The sequence below is a fragment of the Nannospalax galili genome, unplaced genomic scaffold (genome assembly GCF_000622305.1).
Source record: "Nannospalax galili isolate Female #2095 unplaced genomic scaffold, S.galili_v1.0 scaffold413, whole genome shotgun sequence".
Taxonomy (NCBI): domain Eukaryota; kingdom Metazoa; phylum Chordata; class Mammalia; order Rodentia; family Spalacidae; genus Nannospalax; species Nannospalax galili.
The window spans coordinates 457,246-479,298 of record NW_008333889.1 but is presented as its reverse complement, the minus strand read 5'-3'; the positions used below and the strand labels follow the sequence as shown (position 1 = coordinate 479,298).

The following is a 22,053-nucleotide window of genomic DNA, read 5'->3' as shown; positions in this document are numbered from 1 at the left end:
TAGACGGTTCTATATCCATGTATATAAAAGCATCACTTAGTGGACTCAGTGCTATTTCAAAAGCAAAGAGCATAAGAATTTGAGAGGAAAAATTAGGGTGGGGAGCTAAGGAAGTTATTAGAGGGGAGGGAATAGGGATGGATTTAATCAAAACACATTACATGAGGAAATTCTCCAACAACTAAGAAAATTTTAAAAGAAACCATTACTACCAGTTGAGTGTGTGTGTGTGTGTGTGTGTGTGTGTGTGTGTGCAACAGAAGTTATTTACTATACCACCTGTAAAGTTTATATTACCCTGCTTCCCTGACTATTAAACTAACAGAAAAGATACAAATTATTGAAATCACGCTTACAAAATGTTCATGGCATGGATCTGGTGGCAAAAGTGTATATATTGTTTAACTGAATCTTGACTTAGAATATCTTAAGAAAATAAGGCTTATATTTTAGCTTGCAAGATCCAAAGTTATATTCTTTCATATTTTGCCAATTCTTAAAAGATGACATAAAGCCAGATGTGGTGGTACATGCCTTTAATCCCAGCATCCCAGAGGCAGAGGCAGGTGGATCTCTGTTAGTTCAAGGCCAGCCTGATCTACATAGTGAGTTCCAGGCCAGCTAGGGCTACAGGGAGACCCTGTCTCAAAAAGACCAAAAAAAAAGATGAAATATGAAATATAAGAATCTATACATATATCATTTGATAAAAGAAAAGTCAGTCTTATTAATTATAAAAGAAAGTGTTGGATATTAATCCTCTTTTAGATGTGTATCTGGTGAAGATTTTCTCCCACTCAGAGAGTTTCCTCTTCCTTTCCTTAGTTGTTTCTTTTGCTGTACAGAAGCTTTGTAGTTTAATGAGGTCCCATTTACTGATTGTTGACCTCAGTGCCTGAGCAGCTGATGTCTGGTTTAGAAAGTCCTTTCCTATGCCTATATCTTGGAGGGTGCTGCCTATGTTGTCGTCTAGCTGTTTCCGAGTTTCAGTTTTTATACTGAGGTCTTTGATCCATTTGGAGTGACTTTTGTGCAGGGTAAAAGATAAGGGTCAAGTTTCATTTTTCTGCAGCTGGAGATCCAGTTTTGCCAGCACCATTTGTTGAAGATGCTATCTTTCCTCCACTCTGTGTTCTTAGCACCTCTGTCGAATATCAGGTGGCTGAAATTATATGAACTCATGTTTGGGTCTTGTATTGTATTCTACTTATCTACATGTCTACTTTCGTGCCAGTACCATGCTGTTTTTAATGACTGTAGCTCTGTAATGCTACAGTGCTTTTGCTGATTGCTTGCTATTGGTATATAGAAAGCCTACTGATTTTTATAAGTTGATTTTGTATCTGAGATCTGGTATGGTGATCCTTCCAGCACTGTTCTCTTTGCCCAAGATTGTTTTGACTATCTGAGCTCTTTTGTGATTCCATATGCATTTTAGGATGATTTTGTCAAGCTCTGTGAAGAATGTCATGGGTATTTTGATTGAGATTGCATTGAATCTATAAATTGCTTTTGGTTGAGATGGTCATTTTCACAATATTGATTCTACCAATCCATGAGCATGGTAGGTCTTTCCATCTCCTAGTGTCTTCCTCTATCTCCCTCTTTATAGTTTTGAAATTTTCATTGTAGAGATTTTTAATGTCTTTGGTTAGATTTATTCCTAAATATATTTTTGAGGCTATTGAGAATGGGAGGGTTTCCTCTAGTGCTTTTTCTGACTGCTTGCTATTGGTATATAGAAAGGCTACTCATTTTTGTAAGTTGATTTTTTATCCTGCTACTTTACTGAAAGCATTAAACCTAACAGTTTTCTAGTGGAATTTTTGGGATCTCGTATGTATAACGTCATATCATCCGAAAATAGGGATAATTTGACCTCTTCGTTTCCAATTGGTACTTCTTTAATTTCCATCTCCACACTTTTCATTTTGCACTAGCTTAATGTAAGTTTGGATTACATGTTTCTTCAGCTGAAAGGTTTAAAGTATCTTTACAATGAAAAGAACCCATTCCCCAAATGACTCTAAAATGCTGAGGATAAAGTGAACTCTCCAAACTTAACATCGACTGGCAACACGTTGAAGCAGCTAATGATTGTGTGAGAGAACTGCTGCTCACAGGAAATCCACGGAGAATTCTCAATTGAGTCACAAGCTCAAATCAAAAGAAACAGCAAAATAGTATTGGCAGTATTATTCCTTCAATAAGAAAAGAAAATGTATCCTCTTGAAATTAATTAGTGCCCTTCATTATTATAAAGCTTAGAGAACAAACTGGCATCAGACAGTAATTTGCTATTGAAATCCAGATTATAAAGAATAATTTAGGCATGTGGACCTGAAGATAGCTAGACTCAACTGTATCACTCCCCACCAGAAGATGATCCTGAACAGTTTACTTCTCCTCAAAAGATGTGAAGAATTTCCAATTCTGTTTATCTCTGAAAACCAGGCTGTGGAAAGAGTTTTTAAACTGTAAAATTGAAGCTAAAATGCTTTTGAGAAAGTAGCAAGTGCAAAGACTTCCTATCCTACTAGTAAAGGTCTTATAATGATTTTAGAAATCATCAGAATACCAAAGACAAAGCTCTGTACACGTACCTCATAGTAACTCCGCACTGCATTGCAAAATGCTTCATCAGCTGCAATCTGAGTTTCTCCGTTGAGGAAGGCCTGGAACCGTTCTTTCAGTGACTGCAATTGCTGTTTGTTAAGCTACAAGGAAAAAATGAAAATAAAGTGATAAATCAGTCAGTTCACTCAAGAAAGTAACTGGCGAAAGAAGAACAAAATACACTATGAAATTCTCATTTCAAACAACTAATAAAAATTTTTCAACTTATAGTTGCTGTATGTGGATTAGACATTTAAAAATAGCTTCATGGTAAAGAAAAATAAGAGCTAAAAATGCTACCCTTTGTACTTATGAACGTAAATTATTTTTCAAGTTACCTTCCTGTAAGCCAGATATGGAACTGAATTCCAAACTTCTTCCCTACACAGAATTCCTGCTCTTAACGTCTCTGTCCCTTTGTAGAGAAAGGGAAAAACCTGAAAATTGGCTGGGGATTTGATGTACAAAATCATCAGCTGTGCTGGACAAACAAACCAAAGAGGGCAAGAACTTTTGGAAATGAGTGGACACCATCCTATGTAAGAGGTAGTTAAGATGGAAGGCTGTACAAGATAGAAGGGATTCAATAAAGACTTCTGGAAGGAAAAATTACTGGGTTCCAAAATTTGAATTCCATGAACAAATACTTTCAATGCATAAACTGAAATAAATAAAACAAGGAACAGGTGAAAAGTTCAGAGGAGACAGAGCTAGCCAACAGATAAGTGGGGAGCCCACAGGTGAGTGGGGAGCCAACAGGTAGGTGGGGAGCCAACAGGTATGCGGGGAGCCAACAGGTAGTTGGGGAGCCAACAGGTGAATGTGGAGCCAACATGTGAGTGGGGATCTCCCAGGCAAGCACGCTGAGGGAAGAGATATGTGACAGGGAGGGGTACAAGTTTATAACTCAATTTTTGCACCATGGTAAATCTAGTTACACCATTACTACATGTCATTATGACTGATGTCGACTATGACTCTCTAACCATGTCCTCTAAGCAACTACAAGGAGCATCACCTACTTAATTTCTAAGCTCCACAGCAAAATAAAGACAAAGTGCCTCTTACTGAGGACTTCCTGATAGCAGAAGCCGACTATTAAACCCAGTCAGGTCCTTAGAAGCACCAGTCTCAGTGCCCTGTGTTCACCTATGCTATAAAATGTCTTCAGCACACACACACACACACACACACACACACACACACACATACATGCGTGCATACACTTCACTCAGAGGTAGGGTATTAGGCCTAGAAGCATTGAATCACTGTGTTCATGCTTAACTAGAGCGTACATGGCAGTTTGGGAAATTGTACATATTGAAATACATAAGAACAGTAAAGGAGTGATGCTTCCATTTCATTTGATCCTGATTAGACTTCCTTAAAGAATTCAGTCCAGTTGTGGTACATATACAGGAATGTGAAGCATTTGGAAACATACTGAGGATAAAATGACTAAAGGATTAGAAATCTAAACAAAACTGGTATGATTTGGCTTCAAAAAGCTGGTGTGAAATAAGTTTAAATCTGTTCAAAGAGGTTATTAAAATGCCATTCAAATATCAGGAAGACAAGGTATTTTACAAAAAGATTTTTTTTTATTTAGGAGTCTAACAAACAAGACAGTTTGTAATGAAACTGTTTCTAGGGGTAACAGGCCGATAAAGAAGTGTCCTATTGTAGCCAGGTGCTGACAACCAATAAAAACCTCTTGCTCTGAGGACTGAAGAATGAAGACGGGCCCATTTCTTTTCTAAGGTTATCTCCTTCATTTTAGAAGCTAGCCCAGCTGAACTGTAGGAACAATGAACATCACCATTTTATTACAACCACCATTTCTATAATATGAAGGAAATGAAAGCAAGCACCTTTTGTATGCAAGTGTACGAGCAAGGGAAATTATGTCTATGACTTCAGCTCTCTAAGCAGAGCTCACAAAAGGGACCAAATAGAACTGGGACAGCAATTGCTTAAAGTGAGGCAGCTGAGAACACTTTAGCTTCCAAGTTATGGGAGTCAGAACAAGGGGCTTCACCTTACAAATCAAGTTCCAGGGGAATAATGGAAATGGAAATAGACTGAGAATGACTGAACTGAGGGGATTTTAATGGTCATTTCCCCCTGCTACCTTATTCAAAATGCAGAACCTGTACACTGTTTCCTTTAACTACCCTCTTCCCTTTTGTTACTCTTAAAAGTACTTCAGAAATATGATTTTTGCAATTTCTAGTTCATCATTATTTAAGTTCAGTTGTTAATATTAGGGTTACTTTTCAGTAATTATGGTATGGGAAATTCAAGGATATGAATCCAGGAAAGGAGACTGGAGAAAAGCCCCCACCTACCACCTACAATGAAACTGATAAAGCTCAGAAAACATGCCAGAAGCACTACCTAAATATCAAGATTGAGCTTTTTAAAGATACTACAGTTATACCTAAGAAATAAAACAGCACCAAATGTTAGTTTCATAAAGCACCAGAAAGTAGATATTTTATTAATAAGAGAAAGCACCCACATTTGTACATAGGGAAGACAGGGAAAGAAAAAGAAAGCTAAACTTAATATAGCACAGAGAAGAGTTTTCAGAGAGCCATTTCCTAAAAGATTTTGCATTTTCCAAAGGACCTGTATTATATACTAAGAATAGCATCATGCAGACTCAAAAAAATTGAGAGAAAACAATCAGAAATGTACTCTAAAACACCTGTATAGTACCACAAAATAGTAAACAAGGATCCATTTTTTTACTAAGGTCCATTTTTAACTATAGTCTAAAACCCACAAGCAGTAGAAAAACAACTGGATATCTTTCCAGCAAAGAAACAGACTGCACCCTAACTCACAATGTCATGAATTAAATGGATGAAAACTTTTAATGTATAAAGGCTGAATCATAAAGAAGCTAGGAGAAAACACAGGAAAATCCTTTAAACATTAATGTGAGAAATACCTTTCTACTTACAACTCAAAATCTGCAAGTCCATTACAAGAAAAGAAACCTGAAGATCCAGAATTTTGGATAAATATAAATGCAAAATCCTCAAGAAAATATTTGAAAACTGAATTGAAAACTAAATCCAATGTGTAAAAACTTAATTACACAGAAAACCAAGTAAGATTTGTCATCGGCATGCAAGACTACTTCAACGTTCAAAAATCAATCCACCACATAAACAAACTAAAATGAAAAATCACAGGATCATAGCCACAGGTAGAAAAGAAAGGCTTTGGCAGAGTCAACAGTCCTATGTGATTTTAAAGAAGAAACTCCATACTAAGAACATGGAGTGACTTCCTCAACTGAGCAAAGAGCATCTAGACAAACACACAACGGTATCATATGTAATGGTGAGAAATGAGCAGCTTTCCTGCTAAGGCCCAGACAAGGAGTGGGTGCTGTCTCTGACTACTGCTTTTCAACAAAGTGATGCAAATCTTTGCACTCTGCTCAAGAAGCATCCAGAGGTAATGGAGGCTGAGAAGCCGGGAAGGAGGGAGAGAGAGAGAGAAGGGGAGGGGAGGGGAGGGGAGGGGAGGGAGAAATAAAACTTTCTTCATAGGTGAAATGAAAGTCTATGAAAAAGTCCAAAAGTATCATCAACATCAAAAAGCTCCTGATCTAATAAGCAACTGTAGTATAGTTACAGCATGAAAGGTTAATATACCAAAGTCAATCACTTTCCTATACAACAGCAATCGACAAGATATAAAATATCTAGGCATAAATCTAACAAAATATAAAAAATCTGTATGAGGAAAAAGAATAGAACTAATGAATGAAATCAAAGTAAACAACCTAAATCGATTCTTCCTATTCATGTGTAATAAAACTTAATATTGTCAAAATGTCAGTTGTTTCTTATTTGATATTTTCAACTCAAAGCAATTTCACTGAAATCCCAGTGCATTATGTTCTGAATATCAACAAATGAATTCTATCACTTAAAAAAGCAAAAGAACAAAAATAATCACTATATTATTGAACGAAAAGAACAAAGGTGGAGAACTGACACTATTCACCTTCAGTGATTATAGCTACAGTAATCAAGAAATTGTAACATTAGCCAAAGTACAGAGAAACAGATGAATGCAATGGAAAAGAGAGCCCAGGCAGGGACCCACACAAATAAAACCAACTGATCTTCCACAAAGAAGCAAAATCAATTAGTGGAGAAAACGATGGTATTTACAATAAATGGTGCTGGAATAACTAGACATTAATATGCAAAAATATGGATCTAGGCAAATCCTTAAACATATTACAAAATTAACTTAAAATAAATCACAGACCTAAATGTTAAGTACAAAACTATAAATAATATAAAAAGGAATAAAGGAAAATTATGACAATAAAAGAAAAATATGACCTTGTATTTGGTGATGATTTTATGGATATAATACCAAAAGCATAGCATGAAAAAATAATTGATCTGCCAGAATTTGTTTGTTAAAATTTTTATTCTGTAAAAAACAGTATCAAGAGAATGAGATGATGAGCTATATAGACTGGGAGAAAATATTTGTCAAAGATGCAATTGATAATGAATTACTATCCAAGGTATACAAAAAACTAAAAAAATTCAATGATTAAAAGAATGAGCAACCAAATTTTTAAATGGGTTAAAGTCTTTTACATGCATCTCAGTAAAGACCAAACAGAAATGACGAGTAAGCATATGAAAAGATGTTCCATATAATGTTATTATAGAAATGAAAATTAAAATAACAAATAGATGCTACTTTATGCACAAGATCCACGCAAACTCAATCAGACAAAACCCAGCATAGAACTGGGGAAATGGGCAGGAGGTCACAACTTTGGTGAGGGACCTTTGGCAGCAGATCACTGCTGCATGAGGGAGAGTTGGTCTTTGTTAAGGAAGTGATGCCAGGCACGCTGAACAGGCTCCAGTGGATGAACTCACACTGAGAGACACCTGGGTATGCAAATTTGATTTGATAGGCCTTAACATGTATGAAAAGTTGCATGAAGTCCTGTGGGCAGGCTATGGAGGAGACAGATAGAGAGAAGGAAGCTAAATATGATTAAGATGTATTGTATAAAATCCACAAAAACTCTATAAAAATATTTGGCTGGGCGTGGTGGCACACGCCTTTAATCTCAGCACTCAGGAAGCAGAGGCAGGAGGATCTCTGTGAGTTCAAGTCCAGTTTGGTCTACCTAGTGAGTTCCAGGACAGCTGGGGCTACAGGGAGACCCTGTTTCAAATTAAAATAGAAATAGTAATTCAGTTCTCACAAAAAGATTCAAATCCCGACCAATAACACTGGTGGAGAGAGGGAGCAACACGAGCTCTGTTCATTGTTAGGAGTAACTCTAATTCACCAAACGGCATTTTAAAATAGCAGTAAACATACTCTTAACATATAATCCAGAAAGTGCATGTTTTAGTGTTTACTTGGTGTTGAAAATTTATGCCCAGATCAATACCTGTATATCAGTGCTTACAGTAATTTTATGACGTCCTTCAGTAGGTGAATGGAAAAACAAAGTATGGTACATCTACACAATATAGTATTATTCAGCACTAAAAGGAAATGAGCCATCAAGCCATAGAAAGACATGTAGAAAAGCTAAATTCAAGTAAAGAGAAGTGAATTTGAAAAGACTAAATGATTCCTACAGTAAGACTTCTAGAAAAGGCAAATCTGTGGAAACAATAAGATCAGTAATTGTCTGAGGTCAGTCAGGGAGTGAAAGATGAGTCTGCAAAGCACAGAGAACTTTTAGGGCAGAGACATTATAATGATGGATATATGCCATTATAAATTTCGATCCAAACCTACAGAATGCACAACATCGAAAATGAACTCTAATTGAACTATGGTCTCTGGGGGATAATGAGATGTCGATATATGTGCATCCTTTTAAAGAAAGGTGCCACTATGCTGTGGATGTTGAAAATAATGGTAGACTGTGTGACAGGACAACAAGGTGTTTATGGGAAATCTCTCCATCTCACAGACCCAAGATCAACGTTGTAGCAAGTCCAATACTTCTCTAAAAGAAAACCTAGTTATTCAGAAATCAAAAGTTGGGCTAGCAAGATGGTTCAGCAGACAGCATACTTGCTGTCAAGCCTGACAACTTGAGTTCTATCCCTGAGAGCCACATAGCAGGAGGTGAAAATAGATTCCCAAAAGTTGTCTCACTTGCAGTATGTCATGTGCAGGCCCCTACACATACACACATATACACACACTTACACAGACATATACATACACAAATAAAATAAATATAATTAAAATACATTTTTGATCAGAAGTTATAAATCACAACAGGAATACATTTTGCAGGCTAGAGAGATGGCTCAGCAATTAAGAGCAAGTATTGCCTCACAGAGGACCTGAGTTCAGTTCCCAGTACCCATGTCAGGTGACTCACAACCATCTGTAACTCCAGTCCTGTGAATCTGAAGATTAATCAGAAAAAATGATACTACTAACTCATATCCCAAAGAACTAATCACCAACCACATTAGACGCCTCCTAGAAACTGATAGGAACCTATTGACTTAGCAGGAAAAAAAAAAAGATATTTCAGAGACGTGACAGTCAAGTTAAGAAAGCATGCCTAACTCCATCCTTAACAAGAAAACACAAAAACTATCCAAGAAGTCATTTTTAGTGTTTAGAAGCACACAAACTGGTACAACAAAAAGAGTAGGCAATTTTGTGATCAATGCATGTGTCCTAGGAATCAAAAACTCCACTTAGGTTGATAATACAGAAATGTCTAAACACTTGCAAAAAGAAAACAATTACTTCATTATAACTGTTAATTGCAAAAATGGAAATGGAGCCCAATTAAAAATTCTACATTCAAATGATGGTATATTATTGTTTACATAAAAAGAATTTTAAAATTCTCTGTGTACTGACATGAAAAGATTTCCAAAAAAATCTCAAAAAAGAAAACAGCTTAAAATGATACATAAAATAGGGTGTTTCTCACATATAAATTGGGCAAAATGAGAACAAATATGTAGATTTGCTTCCAAATGCCAAGAAAAAAATATGGAAGGTGATGGCTTTGGAAACTGGACAGAGAGAAAATAAGGGTAATAGATTTTTTAGCTCACAGTGCTCCATTCATTTGGGGACTTAAAAATCACAGAATATTATTGTCTACTTGAATTTTACTTCACTGAGATTTAAAATAGACTTTAATAGCAGTTTTGCACGTCTTTAAACTCAGAACAATTATGATCCATCACAAGCAGCTTTTAAACCTATCTTGCATGGACACTGGACCACAGATTGATTAAATTATCCTTTCAGGTGGAAGATTAGGATTGTGCTGTATCTTTTTTTTTTCTCCCTGTTTCAATCATGAGAATTTCAAAGAAACCTAGATGAAGAGAGTCAGATAAGAGCAATACCAGCCATCTGTTCACAGCATTCTATGCAATGAATTAATCTTTAGTTGATTGGGCTTTAAAATTGTTATTGTTGAATCACAGCCTCATATAGTCTAGGCTGGCCTCCAAACTTGATACGCAGGCCATGATGACCTTGAACTCCAGTTCATCCTGCAGGCATCTTCCAAGTGCAGGGATTACAGGTATGTGTCAGCATACCTGGATCAATGTGTTAATATTACAAAATCTATACCTAGTGACCTCTCAGACTTCACTTGAGCCAACTGAACACATGAGTTCAGAGAGAGAGAGTGAGAGAGACAGAGAGAGAGAAAGAAAGAGACCACTATTATCTCAATAAAGCCCAGAGGCCTATTCAAAATTCAGACAATTATAAAACATTGATGTTCCTCCCTTGTAACTCTGCAATGTTGCCCAATCCTAATTCTATACCTTTAGGACAAAGCAGACCAGATGCTAATTTCTTTAACAAAGCAATTTAAGAATCTAAACACAAGTTCTGGCTGGTTTATGACTCTTCTCTGTCCTAGAATGAAATTCCTTGTTTTTCCCCAATCCCTTGGATAGTTTACTAGGTATACACTATAGTTTTCCATAAAATAAGCATGTTCAGTGAAACTAAGTGCATAAAAGCTCTTAAAACGCTGTAAGATTAAGCAAATAAAATGCATTACAATAGCAATGCCCATAATTTTCGCAGGAAAGTGTGGCCAACACAGAAATAAGCAGGACTGTCACTTCCCACAGTCAGGACTCCGTGTCCATTAATTCAACCTACAATCTATTAACCCTTCTTGGCAGTGATGTCAACTGACTCACATCATACTTACAATCAATAAAAACTTCCAAACATTCTTCCACGTTCTTCATCAAGTCCCTTTGCATCTTACTAAATTCATTTAGTTCGCTGTTCCTGTTGAGGAAGACGTATTTTTACCTTCTGATTCCTTTAGCTCAGCTCTCTACAGCTCTGCTAATCTGCTACATCCACTAGTGTAGTTTGATATTATTCACAGTCTTTATCCAAGCAATACACAATATTCACTAATTCAGGATTAAGAACTGAATCCTGCCACTGCTCATACCAGGGCACACTATCAATTAATATTTTAGGGGTTCAGTTGATTTTTTTCTTTTTATTTCAATTTTAAAAATTTATTAAGAATTTCACACATGCATATAAGGTGTTTTCATCAAATCCATGCCCACTTCCTCCCCTCCAACTCCTCCTGGATCTCCCCATCACTTTTTTCTGACAACTTCATGTATTCTTTCTTTTTTTTTTTAAACTGTGCTTCAATTTTCCCCATATTCAGTGTAAAGACTACTGTATTTACCACGAATGAATATTATAATACAAATACAAAGATATATCAAATATAAATAAAAGTTGACAAACAGAAATTACTTAGTAGAAATTTAAAACAAACTTTTTATATAAAAATAAAATGTAGAAGTTTACATAGAACACACGCATCCTTGCAAATAGGTAAATACAGCCAAGACACAGGCTTATGAAAATACTTCTAATATTGACAGTAAAAGTTGAATTTTATAGCTCCAATCTGGCTGTGAGGATTGAGTCACAAAAACAATTGCAATAAGGAAAACAAAACTGCAGAGTTTAAGGATGATTATATTTCTTTACTATTTCTTTTCACTTTTAGATTAAATTCTAGCTTTTTCATTCTAAATCACAGATTAACTGAAGACATACACCAGGATTTTACTACACAGGACACCAGCCAATATGCCACATAGGAACCAGCAACCACTGCTGTGCAAAGCCTGCCTTTACCTGCAGCCCCAGTCAGGAGGCTTACCACTCACAGTAGGGGCTATGTGACGTCTGGTAAGCGAAAATGGTGACAGATTCCATGGCAAAACAGCAGGTGACTAGTGAGCCTGAATCTTCAGGATTGGAGACAAAGCTTTTTCTAGTGATAAAATGACTTACTCCAGGCTCTGGTGTTCAGGCAAATACAAAAGCACAACTGCTAATTAGACAGTAAAGGACATTACCAGCAAAAGGTGAAAAGAGAAGAGAGGAAAACAAGTAGCAAGCACCAGAACTCTGTCAAACAAAAGTAAACTATACTGCCAACTTCCATGCTCTGAAACTACAGAGCACCGCCCCTCCAAATGGCAGAACAGCAGAGTGCTCTAGAGGCTCTAGCCAGCCTTCTCACATGGAAGGCATTAGCACTGTGTCCTATTCAAATAACTCTCTTGCCCCTTTTTTGTAAGCATAGATACAAGGCTGAGCTGTTGGCTTTGGATCATTTTGGATTCCCTATCTTTCCAACAAAGGATGTTTAACTATAAAGTCTACACAAAAATTCAAAAAATCAGGTAGAAAATGTGAAACCTGAAGCATTTCTTATCCCAAGCCTTTCAAATCAGGAATATGCAACCTGTATTTGGGAGAGTGGCTATGCCCCACATGAGACTATAAATACCAGGCTCATTTATGTGGCAAATGACATACAAGCAAATATATACAAGACTTCCCGGAAACCATACAGGATTGTCGAAGTGATTCTCTTGCCCTGCTGGTTGGAATTTGATAAGCCAACTGAAGCCATTGCTTTGACATATTAAGATGGTAGAATAGCAAGAGCAGCAGAGGCTGAGAGTCCTTCTTCAGGAGCAGTACTGACCCTCTAAATCACCTACCTCCCAACTTCCTCTAAGGGAGAGAAAATTGACCACCATACATACAACTTTTCATTTGGCTTTACTGTTAATATGTAGTACAATATTTAATTCAAACCAATGGAAAAGTACAAGGAGTTACCCAACTGTGGTGGTTTAAATAAGACCTGATCCCCATAGACTCAAGTATTTGAACATTTGGTATATATTGTCCTCAGCTAGTGGTGTTGTTTGGGGAAGGTCATGGATGATTAGGAGGTGTGGCCTTGCTGGAGGAAGGAAGCACATCACTAAGGAAGAGCTTTGGGGGTTCATAGTCTTTCCCCACTTCCAGTGTCCTCCCTCCCTCCCTCCCTCTCTCTGCTTCCCACACATGCTTGAAGATGTGAGCTCTTGGCCTTTTGCTCTGGCTGCCTCCAACCATGTTTCCCTCACTGTGATGGACTCTTCTCCCTCTCTCTGGAACTGTAGGCCCCATAATCTCTTCCTTCTAGAAGTTGCCTTGTCATGGTGTTTTATCACAGCAACAGGAAAGCAACTGATACACCAACCAGAGGGAAAAGGCCAGAGACTCAAACCAGCCTAATACTTCCTGTAAGGTTCATCTTAATTTATTTTAAAACAAATATTTTCATTTTTTTTTTTTTTTTTTATGTGAAAAGCTTCTCATTCAATGAGTCTGCCCCAATCAACAGTGAATACGTAAGTCTAAGTGCCTGAAGTAGATTGAAAACAACATTATTTGGGCAAATTGAATGTTATTATCTCACAATATTAAAAGGGAGATTAAAAGCCCCAAATGTGCAATAGTAATTTAACATATTTTATAATAAAATGTATACTAACTAATGAGTATAGAACCAAAACTCCTATTGCATTATGCATAAATGGGCCCCAGGTGAAGCTCACTCAGCCCCTGAGTGAATGGCTTCCACACACATTCTTACTGACTTCCCAGTAGAACTCAAACCTAAACAAAAGTACACACCTTTATGGCATGGTCTTTAGGGGGAGCAGGCAGGAGAAACTGAAATGACAAATGTAATCTGGAAGCCCAATGATTCCACCAGTGTCCCTGCCATGCTGTACTCAGCAAATCCCATAAATGCCTCATTTTTCTTCCCTTTTCTCCTTATGGAGTTATAATCAACAAAAATTATACATATTTAAAGGTGTAAGTATATATGATGTGATGTTTTGACATAATTTAACTTCTTCTGTATAGGTTTATATACTGTAAGATAGCTTTTTAAAATTAAGCTAATTAACATATCCATCAACCCATAGTTACGTTGTGTGGGTGTGTGTAAAATTAAGCTAATTAACATATCCATCACCTCATAGTTATGTTGTGTGGGTGTGTTTCTGTGCACACGTGTGCATGTATGTTGAGAAGTCCTAAGATCTACTTGCATAACAACAGATTTGAAAGACATAATATAGTACTATTTATAGATATCAGACTGAAAATCAGGTCTCTAGAACTTTTTCATTCTGTATATGAGAAATTTTATTCTTACATGACATATTTCATTCATCTTTCTAAAACTCCTATAGTGAAAATTTTTTCACAAATGATCAAATTAAGCTCAAAGAAGTTTTTATCTTGTTGCATTCTGACCCTAAAAGCATCAGCTACAATATTATCCTCAGTGTCCCCTTGAAGTGCAGATTTTCATCAAGAGATGTGTATTCCTATTCATGTGTTTTATAGAGCTACATGTGTCTATTACTTAAATCTCTCAGTAGAATGAAAACTAATTTAGAATAAAATCTTGGCTTTAGCTTGCTGCTTTGACCCTGCCCTAACACAATGCTCAGCATAGTAAAGTTCATAGTATTTCCTTTTTAATGAAAACACTAAGAAAAAGAAGTCACTTGTTAATAAAATTATTCCCTAGCAGGACTGTCAAATCCTCTATTGTTACATTTGAATCTCCTCAATACCCTGGAGAAAGTCAAATAAACTCACCAATCACATTGGATAGAGAACAGACTATTGATGATAACCATTTCATCAATTAGTCAGTTTATATATTACTAATAGGTAATGGAGCCTTCTACTCAAGTTAGTTCACTTCTATTTATATCTAGATCCACCACAAGTTATATGGTGTTAAGCAGGTTTATTAGTCTCAGGGCCTCAAGTTCTTTATCTATATTACAAGAACAGCAATGATATTAGGTTGTTATATTAAATAAGACACTAGAAAAAAAGATTAGAAATGGTTTGTAACTGCTATGACTTTACAAATGCTCTGTATTTTACTAGAGCACCTGCAAAAGTCACACGTAAAATAAATGAATCTTAGGATAGATGCCAAAGATCAATTAACAAGAGATACAAACAGAGCTATGCTATTCAACTCAGCAAGCATAAAACAAGGCTGCTTAGCACTTGAACTGTGATAGCCAAGTTCATAATATCTATTCTGACTTCTAGTATCATGAGAAAAGAATACAAGAATATATCACTAACATCTTTATTGGTTACATATGGAAAAAATATTTTGGATCTATAAAATAAATTAAAATAACTGTCATTTGTTTTTTGGATATGTTTTAATAAGACTACTAGAAAGCTTTAAATGACATCTGTGGCCACATGATATTGTAATTAGTCAGGAGACATATACAGGATCATGCTACCCCATGCAAAATAGGTATGCCTTGTGCCACACAGGGAGACTCCACTGAATACAAGCTTGGGGCAAAGTTCTTAAGTGTGGCTTTTAATGAAATAGAGCAAAATCCAAATGCAATGCCTCAGCAATTTTTCCAAAACATCCACGGATTCCACTTCCATAGTCAGCCAACTGCAGGTAAAAAGTATTCAGGAGAACCAACTGCCCCTGAATTGAACATAGGCAGATTTGTCTCATTATTACTCTCTACCTAAACAATACAGTATTTCAAATATTCTCATAGCCTTTCTGTTGTATTAGGCATTATACATAATCTATAGATTAAAGCATACAAACATAATTGTAAATTATATGCAAATACCAAGTCACTGAATATCAGATCCTTGAGCATCTGTCAACGTTGGTATTTATGTAGGGGATCCCAAATAATATTTCCAGAACGCATCTGGAGAACTGTATTTATCTAGTATTTATTTTTTCATTATTAGACAAGTGAAGGAGGCATTACTGCTCACCTACACTGTTGCAAGTGTTCTGCAGTAAAAGATAGGTTGACATGCTAAAGTAAAAAAGCAGATCACACAACAAAGATTCTAACCTCAGTCTCTGCACTCTAAATACATAGTTATTACCGTGTCTCTATATTCTCCTCAACCCGATGGCAGCTCTCATTTAATTCCATGTCTTCATTCAAGTGCATCTTCAAAGAGATAATCAGGTTAAATGCTAAGGAGTTATTCAACAGGGCTCTCTTGCGTACCTGAAGGAGATGATAAGTAAATAAGAGAGAAAGCTGGAAAAGCTTATTGGTCTTATCTTCCAAACATCTGCTTTAGGACCCTTTTGCTCATTGAAAGCATCCATTTTACTCCCTTTTGGAGAGTGGAAAGGACCATACAAATAGCCTTTAATGGTCCCTACCAAAAACAAGCTCATCAAAAGAAAAGCAAACCAATTATCAAAAAACACGCCCTGAGCAACTGTTGCTGCAGCCAGCAGTTCAAAGATGACTATGAAGGTAGAGGAACAGAAATGTTCTGAGACATTCCAATAAGTTCTTATAATAATCAAATCACATTCACTTCTTTCCCATCCATCCGATAAATTCTAAGTAAATCAACGAGGCTGTGCAAATAATTCATCCAAGAGCTTTTACCATGAAAGTGTTAAAGAACAGAAAGAATAACACACACTGTGCCATTTTACCATCCTACAACATGGACCCAGTATGTCATGAGTCACCAGTCACTTCTCAGCCAATCCTCTCCAAGTTATTCTAGTGGTCTATGTAAAGGAAGAGGACTATGCTTTTAAAATAATGTGATTTCCACTTGCCTGCCCTCAGCAGATGTATAACTTAACAACTGGTAATAGCAGCTAACACTTACTGGCCATTTGCTATACAATGAACACATTTCTGGTTTCTTCTCATGGATTATTTTAACATTAGTGTTTCCCTATAAAACAGAATCCTTCCTTTTCAAATGAGGAAGACTCAGAGAAGTCACAAAAACAGTCTAGTTCACAGGTATATCTAACATATTTGTATCCACTGGCTATGCTTGGGATTTCTCTGGAATGCCTCAAATCACATGTTCCATATGGCTAATGCACAGGATCCCCAGAGCCTAGTAGAGCCTATCATGTGATTAAATCAGGAAGAAGACTTGAGTACATTTCCCCTTGGCCTTCAAGACACCATCCCACCGTGCTGGTTTGTGCCTTTCTGTCTTTGCACACACTATTACCTCTTCCTAGAATTCCCTTTCATCCTTTAGAATGTAATTCAATGCCCCCAGGAAATCTACTTCCTGTTGACATCCTAATATTAAGTCACCTTGCCTTCTGTGCGACTTCATCACCTCATACCTTCTAATATCTTTTGCTTTTGTGGATTTCTCCTAACTAGTATGCAGATTCCTTAACTACAGATGCCCATTATCTCTATTCTCCCAGGTTAAGTACATTTGCTGTGCCAGGCCCTTTACAACAAAGGAAAAACCACCATTCACTGTTACTCTCCAGGAAGGTGTAGTGTAGTATATAAGTGACTGGGGGTAGGGGGATGGGCAGAAAAGTCTTAGAAAAGAGTTCCAATATATCTAGCTCTATGTTGTCCAAATATATTCAGGGACAGACTCTGAGAGAGCTAAAGAAACAGTGAAAGATTGCTTTGTAGAGCTGCAGCCTGAGTAACTCTGCTTTGCAGATGATGTTGTTCTCAGGCAGGAAGAACTTTGTGCCTCAGTACCATCTGCTATTTCATGGCAAGGCTCCCTATGCTGAAGCCTTATTTGCAAGACACAGAGATTTTATAGTCATCACAAAGCACTCAAGACAGAAATGTTCAGCCACCAACAACCTTGTGCCCTCCAAAAGCTTAGACCTGCTGACCGACTCTGTTACACATGGCCTTTTCTAGTGCATAATACGCAGTTTGATAGGATAGATTTAGAATAAAAAGAAGTGTTAGAAATTAATTTCCTCAAATTTGATCCAAACTTTTGCTTTCTAACAAAACTAGGTCTACATCACAGATGAGAAATTGCATTTTGCAAAGAAAGAGGAGGAAGAGAGCAAGGTGCTTCGTCTATCCATCCTTCTGACATAAGCAGCGACAGCTTCCGAATATCAATGCTAATCATTAAGGTGCATTCCATTCTGCATTTGGACTGAAAGTAACAGACAGCCCAACTTAAAATGATCCATTAAGCAACGAGGAAGATGTTATCACATATCACAAGAAGCCCAAAGCAAAGGGGCTCCAGAGTTGCTCCATCTAATGCTCCATGAAGTCATGGAGGAACAGGGCCTTGTCTGTCTCCATCTTCCATGTGCTGGTTTGGAAAGCAGCTATGCTCACCATTGTATCACCAACTCCACACTGACGCACTGCTGACTTTTGTCCTTGAGCCCAGTTATACACAGAGAGGGGGAGGGAGAGGGGGAGGGGGAGGGGGAGAGCGAGGAGAGGAGAGAGGAGAGAGGAGATGGGGAGATAAGGAGGAAGGGAGAGAGAAAGAGGGAGAGAGAAGGGGAGGGAGAGAGGACCAGTAGGAAGGCATAGGTAGGTAGGTAGGTAGGTAGGTAGGTAGGTAATAGGTAGGGGAGGGAGGGAGGGAGGGAGAGAGAGAGAAATAGAAACCTTTCCCCAAATAGACATATCTTTTCTCTGACTTGGCTCACACATCACTGGACAGAACTTACAATGCTTCCTAATGAAACCACTAGAGTCATTGGAGTAAGGGAAATACAACATCATTACTAACCAATCAATTGACCTGAGTACTTATAGGAAACTCAGTCCTCCCTGTATAGTGATGCAGTCTGATGGCTAAATGATACCCTGTTCAGGATAGAAGGCAGCCAGAAGACAGCTGCCTAGTGGGGCCAGCACTGGTGCTCTGACTTGCCTTTCCTGTAAAAAGACTTGAACTGGCGAACTGCACACAAACACTAGTATCTTTGAAGGCCTGGATGAATATTTCCCTAGCATATAAAAAAAATTCTGGTTGGCACCCAAAGTAGAAAATGTAGCTGCAAATACTTTAAAAATAATTTATTGTAATTAATTAGATTTTACTGATAAATCACCACATTTCTATCCATAAATGCAGGGATAAAATGCAATGATATTATTCCCTTAAAGAAAACCATTTCACATTCATTTCCTTTTATCAATATTTTACTTGGCAAAGATGCTATGTTCCTCTAAGACTTCACTGCAAACATATTTAAAACATTAGCAAGCTCAAGGGTTTGGGCAGATTAAATGGATAAAAACTCTCTTTAAGATTAACATTAAAATAACTGAACAATGGCTTGACAGAAATATTTGCATTCAATTTTCTGATTCCAAAACAATTGTGAATTCATGTACTCTCTGAATGTTCCTGATAAGAAAGGGAAAAGTTTTAGCATATTTGTTCACCAAATGAATTTTTAAAAAAGAATATATAACTATTTTCCAAGTAAGAGGAAAAGTAAGGCAAAGTGAAGTTGATTCTGTCAGTTACAATGCACATATTTATTTTTTTTATTTTTTATTTTTTGATTTATTTTTTTTAGGTCTCCCTGTAGCCCTAGCTGACCTGGAACTTGCTATGTAGACCAGGCTGGCCTCGAATTCGTATAGATCCACCTGCCTCTGTCTCTCAAGTGCTGTACAATGCACATATTTAAATAATCAACAAAGAAATACTAAATGAAAACTAAAGACGCTTCAATGCAAAACCTAGTTCTAAGCTACTTTAACGGAATGGCTAATCTAAACTTCCTGACTGAGTTGAAAGAGAACGCCACATATTCCTTCTTTTCATATCAAAGAATCACATGATTAGATGCAGGATTTCCAAATGAACTTGAGTTCCTAGTAATCAACAGTGTAAGTGTAAGTATTTACATTCACTTAAATGAACTTCAAATAAAGTATGTCCTACGCATTATTTAGAAGAGACAAAGCTGCATCTGTTATTTATTTAAAATTAGAATGTAACTGCGCATCCTGCATTGTATTATCTTCGGATCCTCCCTCCCCTCTCTGTCATTATCTTCCTTTTGTTCATTAAACAGTGTGTCTTCTCGGTGCAGTATTTTGTCTGTTAGGACTTGCTATACCACAGGTCTGGTCACCTATGACTCCTTAATCTTCTCAGTACTGCCTGAAAAGGAAGCTCAAAGGAAATTTCCACAGAACTCACCATGTTGGGGCAAGTCTGAAACCAGAAGGTAGGTGAGATGCCACTGAGGGGCAACTGTGCCCATGTCTAAAGCACAAAGAACAAATGAGTAAAGTCCAAACCTGGAAAAAATTACACTCCCCAAAAAACGTTTTTGAAAAAAGGATTTAGGTACTGAAACACTACCCCATTACTACTATTCCAGGGTTTTTAATACAGCAACCTGAAAAGCTCCAATTTTAAAGTTCCTAAGGGATTCTGATGTTCAGTGACGTTTGGAATTTGCTTGAGAGTGTAATCACAAGTTAAGACCTTTGTCCAACTAAACCAAAGATAAAGGGGAATCAAGGAATAGACGCAGACTGATTTACACAGCAAAACCCCTTTGCCACAACTCCTTATTTTATTTTTTAAAACTAATATACAATGATGACAGGTGCACTTTATCTAGAAGGTAGGCCTAAGCTCAATTTTATTTACTTATTTATGTAGTGTGTGCTCATGTGTGCAGGTGCATGTGCATGAATGTCCATGTGCCTATGGAGCCTAGAAGCTGATGTCTAGCATCTTCGTCAATGGCTTGCCATATTATCATTTTGAGACAGGCTTCACTCAACTTGGAGCTTGTTGGCTGAGCTAGACAGACTGTCCAATACACACCAGCAACCCTTCTTTCACCACCTCTCCAGCTCTGAGTTCTGAGGGACTGAACTCAAGTCCTCATGCTTGCAAGGGAAGCGCTTTACCAAGTGATCCATCTGTCTAGCACTAAACCCAATTTTAAATCAAGCTTCTATACCTGACCAAAAAGAAACACAACAAAAGAGATTCATCCTCTAGTTTGCATAACTTTGAATTTAAGATACAAATACTTCTTAAGAGTTATTGTTTTATCTGCTTGGGAAACATGTGACCTAAACATGCTAACCTCTGAAGCAAATTTCTCGTAAGAAATCATGATAAAGGACAGTTTTCCAGGGAATGGAGAATTGAAACAAGAAGTCCCTAAAGCTCACTATCTATTCTGCCAAAGGGAGGAACAAGCACAGTAAGATACAAACTAAAAGTTTCTTCCTCTTTAGCCCATATTCAGAGATCTCTCCTACAAGCCCAACCTCTTCTCAACCTGCTTGAATTTCGCAGAAGGTGGGTGACCTTTAATGCTGTCTTTTCACCAAACCTAAAAAGAAAACCTTTCTATAACACGAGTGACTGTGCCATAAAAGTTAAACTAATTCAAATAGACATGGACAGATTCTCACAACACAAACAAATCCCTAAAGACAACAGAGACCACAGGATGAAGAGGGGTTACTGCACATTGTCACTCAGAGAGGTGGGGTCTGACACACATTGCCACCTATACTGTTCTAGAGAGAAATCTTACACTGTACTTAACACCAGGACATCCTGTGACTAAACAGTGAAGGGTTGGGTACTCTAGGCCATAGCATATGCATTTTTGCCCTAAACCTCAGCCTACTGGTGAAAGGTCTGCCCTTGATTCTATCCTATCTGCTACCCACCTATTGAGAGACACAGGGCCAAGGTAAATTGAAGAAGGAAGCATCTTTGGTCGCCCTCCACTAGCATCTAGATGTGATCAGCTCCACATAGTTTTTTCATAGGAGAAAACTTGGATTCAAAAAACAGATGGCCAAGAAAATGCAAAAGGAATTCAGAAAGCTAAAAACTGAAAGATAATCTAGGATATGAATAAATAGAACCAAAATATTAAATACTTTGTTCTAAAGTGGAACTGAAATTTTTCATGCTAGAAGACATTATTCCAGCATTAGCTTCTTAATTTCTGCTATACAAATTCTATTCACAAATCTCATTCACAGTATATTACCTTTGAGCCAGATGTGGTGGCTCATGCCTATAATCCCAACATGTAGAAAACCGACACACAAGGATTGCTGCCAGATTGAGGTCACCTGTGCTACTCAGTAAGTTCCAGATCTGCCTGGGGTACAGTGTGAGACTCCATCTCAGACAAAACAAAAGAATCAAAAACTGGCATCTATGTATACTGCTATATTATAG

At 37.3% G+C, this 22,053-nt stretch overlaps 1 protein-coding gene across 10 annotated transcripts in view; it reads right to left on the bottom strand.

Moving 5' to 3' along the window:
- Cadps2 (calcium dependent secretion activator 2) overlaps positions 1-22,053 on the bottom strand; it is a 595,026-nt gene that overhangs the window by 432,892 nt on the left and 140,081 nt on the right. For all 10 annotated transcript variants that reach the window (XM_017797106.1, XM_017797102.1, XM_008828867.1 and 7 more), the window contains exon 2: positions 2,604-2,717. In XM_017797106.1, coding sequence (XP_017652595.1) covers positions 2,604-2,717 — 114 coding nt within the window. The remainder of the gene's footprint in view (positions 1-2,603; positions 2,718-22,053) is intronic.